This window comes from Pyrus communis, chromosome 16 (assembly GCF_041283825.1).
Source record: "Pyrus communis isolate YQ-2024b chromosome 16, ASM4128382v1, whole genome shotgun sequence".
NCBI classification, from domain to species: domain Eukaryota; kingdom Viridiplantae; phylum Streptophyta; class Magnoliopsida; order Rosales; family Rosaceae; genus Pyrus; species Pyrus communis.
Genome location: NC_142580.1, coordinates 2,980,689 through 2,991,315, shown reverse-complemented (window position 1 = coordinate 2,991,315; position 10,627 = coordinate 2,980,689). Strand labels below are relative to the sequence as shown.

The 10,627-nt window shown below is 37.2% G+C and overlaps 1 protein-coding gene across 4 annotated transcripts; it reads left to right on the top strand.

Moving 5' to 3' along the window:
- Positions 1 to 21: 21 nt before the first annotated feature.
- LOC137730836 (ARM repeat superfamily protein) lies at positions 22 to 10,017 on the top strand. 4 transcript variants are annotated; one of them, XM_068469820.2, is made up of 33 exons: positions 22 to 296; positions 677 to 738; positions 977 to 1,069; positions 1,180 to 1,351; positions 1,757 to 1,872; positions 2,045 to 2,131; positions 2,229 to 2,345; positions 2,431 to 2,494; positions 2,612 to 2,754; positions 3,479 to 3,526; positions 3,628 to 3,696; positions 3,921 to 3,996; positions 4,737 to 4,867; positions 4,955 to 5,014; positions 5,173 to 5,242; positions 5,342 to 5,406; positions 5,487 to 5,548; positions 5,647 to 5,770; positions 5,846 to 5,903; positions 6,066 to 6,178; positions 6,322 to 6,399; positions 6,505 to 6,567; positions 6,697 to 6,792; positions 6,917 to 7,026; positions 7,529 to 7,718; positions 8,104 to 8,218; positions 8,541 to 8,653; positions 8,748 to 8,822; positions 9,058 to 9,102; positions 9,192 to 9,326; positions 9,398 to 9,454; positions 9,537 to 9,617; positions 9,757 to 10,017. In XM_068469820.2, the coding sequence occupies exons 1-33, from the start codon at positions 164 to 166 to the stop codon at positions 9,811 to 9,813; spliced, it is 3,078 nt and encodes a 1,025-aa protein (XP_068325921.1). In that variant the 5' UTR covers positions 22 to 163; the 3' UTR covers positions 9,814 to 10,017. The 4 variants fall into 4 exon arrangements, with proteins under 4 accessions (XP_068325921.1, XP_068325923.1, XP_068325920.1 ...); XM_068469822.2 differs by having other exon boundaries at positions 23 to 296; positions 9,195 to 9,326; XM_068469819.2 differs by having other exon boundaries at positions 23 to 296; positions 9,058 to 9,123; positions 9,195 to 9,326.
- Positions 10,018 to 10,627: the final 610 nt, after the last annotated feature.

Below are 10,627 nucleotides of genomic sequence, written 5' to 3'. Positions count from 1 at the left end.
CAGCCGCCTACCTTGTGTCTCCGATTCAGTTGGAGGCGGGAAACTAAAAAAGCCATCCGGATTAAAATCTTAAAATAAAAGGAAAAAGACAGACCGAATCATTTACTTGGAACCAGATTAGGGTTGTAGGGTTTTAGGGTTTGTAGGGTTTTCGGATTCGGCGATGGCGAATTTCAATATTGTCGTCGACGGGGATCAGCAATGGCTTCTCAATTGCCTGTCTGCTACTCTCGACCCCAGCCACGAGGTTCGCTCGTTCGCCGAAGCTTCGCTTGATCAGGCTTCTGTGCAACCAGGTAGTCCCCCACCTAAAAACCCCATCTTTCAATTTGATTTTGTTTCATTTCTTAATGTTGAGTCGCTGACTGAACCTTTTAGTTGCTTTAATTTTGTTTGGTAATTTGAAATCTTGCTGAAAGGAGGATAGTTGAGAAGAAATGATAGTTTTTTTATTTTATTTTATTTTTTGGTGGAGAATTTATGGTGATATGAATTGGAGTTTGGAGGTATTACTGTAATAGGCAGTGAATTATGCACCTTTGAGGTTGATGATTTGGTTCCGATTCTAGTGGATGGAGCGAAATATATTGTTGCATTGTGTATGTAAATTCGCTGTTCTCTCTATAGATCGCGGAAGCATGTTGAAATTGTTTGATGGGTTTCTTGTTGTTTGAAGGTTTTGGAACTGCGTTATCCAAGGTTGCTGCAAATAGGGAGCTCCCGTTAGGATTGCGCCAGATATCCTTTTGTTATCATGGTTCTTTTCTCTCTCCATTGTTTTCATTATTTTCTTGGTCCATAACAAAAATGTAATGAAAATTGGAGGTGATTCCTCCCTTTTTCTAATTGAAATATGAAAAAGATGTGCTTGAGTTGTATTTTATCGTGCTGGATGCTCGGTTAAAGTTCTCACCTGTAGCATACAGCTGGAATTATTTTTTCATTTCCTCACGTGTGAGACTTAACATACTTTTACCTAGCTGCTGTCCTTCTTAAACAGTTTATTAAGAAACACTGGCATGAGGGAGAGGAAGCATTTGAACATCCTGCTGTTTCAAGTGACGAGAAGGTATTTTCAGCAGTTGGCATTGCCAAGCACTTTTGTTTTTGTACTTATCTTGAAAGATTGATTTCTGTACTTCTCTGCATTCCTTATCTAATTAGGGGTTGCATTTCCAGGTAGTTGTACGCGGACTTCTGTTGTTGTCATTGGATGACTCTCATAGGAAAATTTATACAGCAGTTAGTATGGCTGTTGCATCTATAGCAGCTTATGATTGGCCAGAGGATTGGCCTGACTTATTACCGTACCTGCTGAAGTTGATTAATGATCAAAATAATATGAATGGAGGTAAGCCTTTTCTTATTCATGATCTGCACAATCTTCTTTCTTTTTGTCTTGCTGTCGGACGCACACACATGCACTCTTTCTCTCTCTCCCCCAAATAATTCACATGAGGCTTTCCAACATGAAAGCAATTAAAAAATTCAATTAGGAATTGCCTGGTGGTACTAAAGTAGTAGCAATCAAATATGCATTGCAATTGTACGAGAGATGATCAACTATCTCATCATAGAACACAAATATGCAATTTTATTTCTCTCATAAGGTTCTCAAGTAACTGGTTATTGCCTGGGGCAGCTGTTGAAAAGAAGTCTATTAAGTCTTTTGAACCATTTTTGTGGTGGCTTTTTCTATTTGGAAGTCTAATAATTTTTGTTGCTGAAGTTCAATATTTTCTCTCAAATTTTGTAGTACATGGTGCTCTAAGATGCTTGGCTCTTCTCTCTGTTGACTTGGATGATACAGTGGTTCCGACATTAGTACCAGCCTTGTTCCCATGCTTGCTTAAAATTGTATCATCTCCTCAGGTTAGATTTTTTTGTTTGTCTTCTTTTCTCATTTATTCGAGCTGTTCTTATCACATGTGCTCCAATTCTTTAGTAGTCTGTTACATGAACATGTATGAGTAATTGAGTAATTGAGTTTTTTTGTGTTTCCTGCAGAGTATCCTTCCATTTATTGTGTTCTTTGTTTGTGCAGGTGTATGACAAATATTTACGCACAAAATCCCTTTCAATTGTTTATTCTTGTATCTCCATGTTAGGGGTGATGAGTGGTGTATATAAGGTAATTTTTCATCCATTCTAATTAACTTCCCAGGATATGAAAGTGTGGTAAATTAAGCGTTTTGTTATGATTAACAGCTTAAGATGTTTATGTTCAGACGGAGACCAGTGCATTAATAATGCCAATGATTAAGCCATGGATGGATCAATTCTCTACAATCCTGAATCATCCGGTGCAGTCTGAAGATCCTGATGATTGGAGCATAAGAACGGAGGTTGGTTTGGTGGTTTGGTAGAAATCTGTAATGATGTTTATACAGTGTAATTAGATTTGTAAATTATTTGTCCCTTCTCCATTAGGTATTGAAGTGCTTGAATCAGTTTGTTCAAAATTTTCCTAGCCTTATTGAAAGTGAATTTATGAGTAAGTTGACCATTCTTATCACCCAATGGATCAGATATATACCTTTTAGATTCTGGTTCTGCACATTGATAAATCCAGTTTTCATATCTCCTGCTGAACAAATCCTGTTTGTTGCAGTTATTGTAGGGCCTTTGTGGCAAACTTTTATGAGTTCTCTTGGAGTATATGTGCGGTCATCTATTGAAGGTACAGAAGATCCATATGATGATAGATATGACTCTGATGGTGCTGAGAAAAGCCTTGATTCCTTTGTCATCCAGGTAGTTGATCATTAGCATTTGCAGATAGGGTAGTGTTATCCACACACCCAATTTTACTTCTCACACACCCTTCTCCATTTTCGGCTGTTGGATCAAATGAATTGAAGATGAATGGCCAAAAATTAACAAGGGGTGTGTAGGAGGTAAAAATGGGCGTGTGAATAGCTCTTTCCTTGCAGATATTGTCTCGTGTGCTTGTATTATGTTGCCAAACAAAAATCGAACTGGTATTTTTGTTTGATGTTTTCATAATCAAAGGCACGAGTTTATTGTTTCAGTTCATTTCATCTAGTGCATATGCTTTCCTTTTCATGTTTTTCGGTGAATTTGTTGTCAGATTAGAGTACGTTGCATATCCAAATATTAATTATAGCTATATAATATTGGAGGTCTTTGGATCCCCTGAAGACTTGGATGTTAGCCCATTTGTTAGTTTCAAAAGCTCAAAGCTCAGGTTTCTGGAAGAAAAAAAAAAGGAGCAACAATTTAAACCAATATGCATTTTAAATTAAATATGGTTATACCAATGAAATTCAGATTAATTGTAATGATATTGTGCACTATTTGATTATCAGAAGTTTGAACAGTTAGAATAGAAATTCAAGAATTTGTGCTGGTGCACTATTTTTCTGCCTCACCCCCAAACACCTTTTGATGTATTTGTAATTCGTGTCCAGATTTTTTCATTTTATTTGTTTTTAACTTATTTATTTTCTATATGCAGTTATTTGAGTTTCTGTTGACCATTGTGGGTAGTGCGAAACTGATAACGGTATGCTGCAAAGATTGTTTAATTCCATATCTACTAGTTGCCTCCTTATTACCTACTGTCCTTTTATTACATCAAAATCTTTTGCTCCCCTTTTATTGCAGGTCATTATGAATAATGTCAAAGAGTTGACATACAACACCATCGGTTTTCTCCAAATAACAGAACAACAGGTGGGAATGTGCTTTTGCTATTCGTTGGTCCTTTCCTTTTTGACATCTTAGTACTGCACTGAGTGGTTCAGCAGAAAAGTATCAAATTTATTCAGATTCAGATCTTAATTTTCATAACTTCTAGTTTTAATGCTTGCAACACTTGCACCTTAATGGTCCTAAGTTCTCTTTGCACATATTAGCTGAAGATAAAAGACTCTCTTACCTTGGTTTCATTTTCTTAGGTTCACACTTGGTCAATGGATGCCAACCAATTTGTAGCTGATGAGGATGATGTTACCTATAGCTGTCGTGTTTCTGGTACGCTTATGCATCTCAAATGTTAGCTAGTAATACGTAAACCATAAATATGTGGACTGAAGATTGGATTTCACAGCATGGGTCCAGTTGTTAGTGCCAGTTAATGCCTTTGAGAAACTCCAAAAGTTAGAAAATGAACAATGAATTCGCCTGGAAAACACTTGGGTTTATGGCCAAGTGAACCGAAATGACTATCTCTATGCCAAGGTTTTTCAAAAGTTAGAAAAATTAACTCAATTTTGCATGGAGAAAGACCATTATACCTTGATATCAGTCCAGGTTTACCCTTCCAAAAAGGGGTAGTTATCTTAGTTCTCCAACTTCTGAGCAAATGTTTCATTTTTGGATAATGATTTTTATTTTGAGTCATTTCACCTTAAAACCCCAAATATTTTAGTGGCACAATAATTTTATTTTGTTGCATAAAATAGGGGTCGACCCGAGGATTCACTGCCTTCCCACCCCCACCCCTTGAACTAGAGCTCATTGTCAGCGGAAGAATAACTGATGATGAGAGGAATACATCTATGTGTGTGTTATTCTACCATGTTCATTTGTAACCTAGAATTTGCCAAATGTTCATATATTTCACAAGTTACATGTTTGACTGGTTGAATTATCAGGGTTATGTATTGTTGTTTTTGTTAATTCTATGGATGGTTTGCTGTTGCTAGTTTAAAAAAAATAATGATTATTCTAATTGCTTTTATCACTTAAGCATTATCACACTTGTTTTGCAGGTGCACTTTTGCTTGAAGAAGTGGTGAATTCATGCGGTACTGAAGGAATCTGTGCCATCATTGATGCTGCAAAAAGATGTTTTAGTGAGTCTCAAAGGGAAAAGGATGTTGGTTCTGCAATTTGGTGGAGAGTGAGTAGAAACCATTTTGTCTATATTGTTTGTTTTAATTCTTCTCTCTGAACTCCTTTTTCTATTTTGGATGGCACATGCTATCAGATAAGGGAGGCTACTCTTTTCGCTTTGTCTTCTCTGTCAGACCAGTTGCTTGAAGCAGAGGTTTGTGCTTCGTTGTTCATTCTGATGTCTTTATTTTGAAGGTGGTTTTTGTGCTCCGACAAAGCTCCGATGAGCTTGGTGCAACTTCTTTGTGAATTATTCAATTCCCTTTTTTAGTGGGTTCCCCTTGGTATACCATTAATAATTTTAATTTATAGGATTCCGAACTTACAAGAGTTGGCTTAGGAAGCCTTCTGGAGCAAGTAATCACTGAAGACAGTGGATTAGGTTATCTATCCCTGCAATAACTCCTTCACCCCCACTCTTTTTCTGTTTAAATACGTCAATTTGATGAATCAGTGAACAATTTCTGTTATTGTGTTGCAGATGTGCATCAATTTCCCCTTCTGTATTCTCGTATCTTTTCATCAGTTGCTAAATTCTCCTCCGTGGTAACTATTGCAATGTTTCCTCATCTATTAAAAGTTAAATAATTTTGAAATATGGTAAAAATATTTCTAGCATTTCACAGATCAGCCATGGAGTCCTTGAGCACTTTCTCTTTGCTGCTATCAAAGCAATTGGCATGGATGTGTAAATTTCTCTCTCAATCACATTTATGAATGTACATGCGTAACTTGTATCTAATAAAAAATGAGATATTTCTTTTCTTGACATTCATATGCTGGCAGGCCGCCACCTGTCAAAGTAGGTGCCTGCAGGGCACTCTCCGAGCTCCTACCTGAAATGAACAAAGGAATAATTCAACCGCATTTGATGAGTTTGTTTTCATCACTTTCAGAACTTCTTAGTCAGGTAATTTACAGCTAGTATAAACTTTAGTTTTATTGCTGTACTTGCATTAAGAATTTACTATAATTCTGGTTTCAGGCCTCCGATGAAACCTTGCACCTGGTACTTGAAACACTGCAAGAGGCAATTAAGGCAGGTGAGTTTTATGGGTAGTGTGAATATTGTGTACTTTGTTTTCTAGACCTTGCTAGAACAGAATGGTTTTGTAAGTTTGCTATATGTATTTGTGATTTTATTGTCGTCTTTTTAATTTTTAATAGGTTGCTTATCTTCTTGCTTTGTTTTTGACTATTTATAGGTTACGAATTATCAGCTTCCATTGAGCCTGTAATCTCTCCTGTGGTCCTCAACATGTGGGCATCACATATTTCCGATCCTTTTATCAGTATTGATGCAATTGAGGTTCTGGAGGTAATTATAGGCAGCATAGTTGGTAGATGTTATAATATCTTCAAATTCCCACTTGCATGGTTTGAGTTTGTGTACAAATATTTCTTTTATGATCTATATGTTAAATTTACCGTGCTTTGGTTTTTCTGTTCAATTTACTCCAGGCACTCAAAAACGCTCCTGGTTGTATTCGTCCACTGGTTTCTCGAGTTTTACCATGTGTTTGGCCAGTTCTTAATCAAGTATGGCTTGTAAGATTGTCTGTAATATAAATTAGATTCCCAGTGCAATAATTTAGTTTTTGGTGGGATAAGTGTTTGCTCTGATGCTTTGATTTTACTTTGCAGCCACAACAACAGCCTGATGGATTAGTCGCTGGATCAGTGGATCTGGTAACAATGTTATTGAAAGTAAGATGTACTTCAGTGGATGCTCATCTTTTACTTTCCTCTGCTCTTGGCTTTCCAGTTTTATATATAGACAGCATCTTGGTGGTATTACAAGATTTTTAATTAAAATCTGTGATAGCGTTGGTGCAGAATGCTCCTACTGATGTGGTAAAAACAGTATATGATGCTTGTTTTGACGCTGTTATACAAATAGTCCTTCAAAGTGATGATCACAGTGAAATGCAGGTAGTCTGTTATGCTTAACTCTCTCTCTCTCACTCACAGACACACACAGAGGACTAAGTTCTATGAGCTATCACATATCTAAGGAATACAAATGACTAAAAATTATTGTGATAAATTTGGTAAGAATGCTACGGAATGTTTAGCTGCCTTTATATCTGGTGGAAGACAAGATGTGCTAGCTTGGGGTGGTGATTCTGGAAATACAGTTAGAAGATTGCTTGATGCAGCTTCAAGGTAATTGTTTTCATTTTAACCATGTTTGGTATTTCATAGTTTCTTGAAAACTCTTTTTAGTTTTGGCTCAAACTTGAAACTTTGTCACGTACTAGTAGACTCAACCGAATATGAAAATGGAATATCGATGGGTACTCTTTTGTCCCTTCCTCTGATTCTCTGTTGGTGGGGAATGGGGATACACAGCAAGGGGCTTGCTTTGCTTTTCCTTTCATGAAATTATCTTTTAAGAATTTTGCATCAACATTCTTCTATGGAAGGTGAATAAAGCCAACATTTTGTTCATCATTTTGATGGATCCAAGTAATACTTCATATGAAAAATGGCATGTTTTTTTTCATGCTGAAAATAAGTGTCAGGTTGTGAAGATATTCCCATGTATACTATTCAATTCCATTTTGGTAGTGCTTGAACTTCTATTATTTTTGACTGAGTGGTCATCATATCCATAGGATTTGGTCGATCCTAGTTACGGGAACCTGAATGTTTGACAACTGTGCAGGCTTCTGGACCCTAATTTGGAAAGCTCAGGTTCTCTTTTTGTTGGGAGCTACATTCTACAACTTATATTGCATTTGCCGTCACAAATGGCACCTCATATTCGAGACCTAGTTGCTGCTCTTCTTAGGCGCATGCGATCTGCTAAAATTGCAGGATTGAGAAACTCACTGCTACTCATTTTCGCTCGGTTGGTATGCACCTCAACTTTTCATCTTTATTAGTTCCTCTGTTTACCTTTTTTTAATCTCATAAAATAATAGTCTGACAAGGTATAAACGTTTTCCCTTTGAAAGTTTCACTTACTTTACCAACACTTAATCAGGTTATATATTCATCATCCATAACAAGCTTTTACATTGGCAAAACTCTACAGTCAATTTTGTATACAGTACTTATTGCTCAATGAAAGTTAGTCGTTTAATTTTTGCAGCTTCTAGCTGTCTGAAATGTTTCTCATCAAATTTCCTGGCAATCTTTACCTTTCATTGAATGTTTAATCTCAGCTGGTCTGGTATGGATCAGGCATTGACTAGCCATTTCTTATTCGGGTTAGTTTTTGAATTCTGTATTTCATAGGTTCACTTGAGTGCCCCAAATGTTGGACAGTTTATTGATCTGCTGGTCACCATTCCAGCTGACGGCTATGATAACTCTTTTGTCTATTTAATGTCAGAATGGACAAAACAGCAAGGTAATATATTTCTTACTTGTTGACTTGTCATATTCTTGATACAATATTTGATCCATTAAATTTAGTTGATTAAACCCAATCCTTGCCCATACGAAAGATTGCAAGTCAAATATCCAATGTCAATGCCTTGCAGCATCTCAAATTTGTAGAATTTGGTTAGATATTAAACATGTACTTTCGTTGAATGGAAAGTAATATCGAAGGGTGGATAAGTGATAACATTATCAAAACCTAATGTTTATGGCCAGTGGGAGCTGAGGTTACTAGAATTTGGTATATAGTTTTGATGATTTTTATCTGAGCCCTTTAAAACTGATTGCAGGTGAGATCCAGGGTGCCTACCAAATTAAAGTCACCACTACTGCATTGGCTTTATTACTATCATCTAGGCATGCTGAATTAGCAAAAATTAACGTGCAAGGATATTTGGTTCAGGTTCTAGTTCTACCGAAACTTTGTGATTTTATGCACTTATTTATTTTCTAAAACGTACTTGATTCAAGAAATTGCTCTTCTTGCTTTTCTAAAGTCTGCTGGGATCACCACCCGCTCAAAAGCTAAATTAACTCCAGATCAGTGGACTGTGGTGCCACTCCCTGCAAAGGTACTTCTATTCTTTGACCTGACAAGCACCTTCTGCATGGCCAAAGGACCATGATGGTTATATTTGGTTGCCTAGTCCCCTAGGGGACGCTTTAAAGGGCAGATTATATTTAGTATCCTAAATATTATGTTTTGCTGTAACATTATATTTGCCGGTGCACAGTTGTGCCTGGCTTGATGGTTTCACCCATTTTACATGGAAGATTGTCTTTAATGCTTATGCCTATGCTTTGCAGATAATGGCGTTACTGGCAGATGCATTGGTTGAAATCCAAGAACAGGTTGGAACTGGTGATAATGAGGTAGTTAATGAATTTCCAAGATTACTTGGTAACGTAATAAACATTAAACTTTGAACCAATTCCTGCAGCAGGATAGCGACTGGGAAGAAGTTGAGGCGGAGGATGGGGAACTTGACAAGGATTTGATGTATTCAGCTGGTGTTACATCATTTGGCAGACCCTCACATGAACATCTTGAAGCAATGGCAAAAACATTTGACAAGGTACTTTCTTGTTGCTGGTATATTTTAGTAAAGTTTCTTGGGATACTAATCGAATGTAACATCTTCCGAAGGATGAGGAGGACAGTTATGAAGAGGATCAACTAAGTGCAGCCGATCCCCTTAACGAGGTACCTTGATGACTTATTCACATCTGCTAAGCATTTTATCTGTAATATTCCATATAATTCACGCTTTAATTACACCTTACAGATTAATCTGGCAAACTATCTTGCGGAGTTTTTCGTAAACTTTTCCCAGAGCGAAAGACAAATGTTTGATCATCTTTTCCAGGTGAAGTTCAGTAACTCAATTCATTCCGATTCAAGCAGTTGCAAGCATTTACGAAAACAAAAGTTTAATTTGATCTTGTTTAGTTCTGTACAACTACCGAAAATATGCGATTGTCTTATAATTTTGCTATGAACTGCAGAGTCTGACGCAGGATCAAAGGAATGCCATTCAAGCAATACGAACTCACGGAGGATGACTGACCGACCTTGTGAAGTCTCGTTTCTGTATCACTTATCGTCTTTTATTATTCGTCAGAGGCCATTCCCGTAGAATCGGTGCAATTTTTTTTCTGGGTGCAGTTGATCAATAGACAAAACGCAGAAATCGAGCTATGTATTCTGGTGATGCGTTGTGAATATTCAATATCGAGAAGAAATTCAATTCAAAAAATTTGAAACCATGGATTAGCAACTGTCTAGCGTCATCAAACTAATCTTGGTCTGTAAGAAATTTTCAAACCTGCCTATGAACACGTCTGGGAAAAATCATCGTACCTGCTACCTGTTAAGTAGCGTAAAAGATGCCGGGCTCAACCATTATCCGCCAGCAAACTCGGGAAAATCAAACAACATATCCCGCAAATCGCTAGTTCAAGGTTGTCAGCCTCCGTGAGTCGTGACTAAGGTTGCCGTGATCTCCATCGACGTTAAGATAGTCTCTTCGATCCACGCATGGTTCGTGCAGTCCTTCCATTTCCACGACACCAATTCATTCTCCATGTTCTGGTTTATTTGTGAGCTTGTTACCCTACAGAGTCATGCATCCTCCCACCTCAGCTGTACCCTCAATGGTGAAGTCAATACAACGATAAGGCAGCGGGATCACTCTGAATTTCTCGTCTCCAGCATCAAATACCATTACAACAGTTTATTTTTTTATTTTTTTATTTTCTCGCGTGCATCTATGTATGGCCTTGTTTGTGCATAAAATTGGCAAATTTCACTCGTTTGGGACTAAAGACAAATTATGACATTTTGTGGGGTTATTGTGAAATTAGAGTAGACTTGCAT

Bases quoted from the DNA above. Each gene is read 5' to 3' on its own strand.
- LOC137730836 (XM_068469818.2), top strand. From the start codon at position 164: ATGGCGAATTTCAATATTGTCGTCGACGGGGATCAGCAATGGCTTCTC. The intron at 1,070-1,179 runs GTATTTTCAGCA...TTGCATTTCCAG, and splicing joins CTGTTTCAAGTGACGAGAAG to GTAGTTGTACGCGGACTTCT. The intron at 6,568-6,696 runs GTAAGATGTACT...GCGTTGGTGCAG, and splicing joins TGGTAACAATGTTATTGAAA to AATGCTCCTACTGATGTGGT.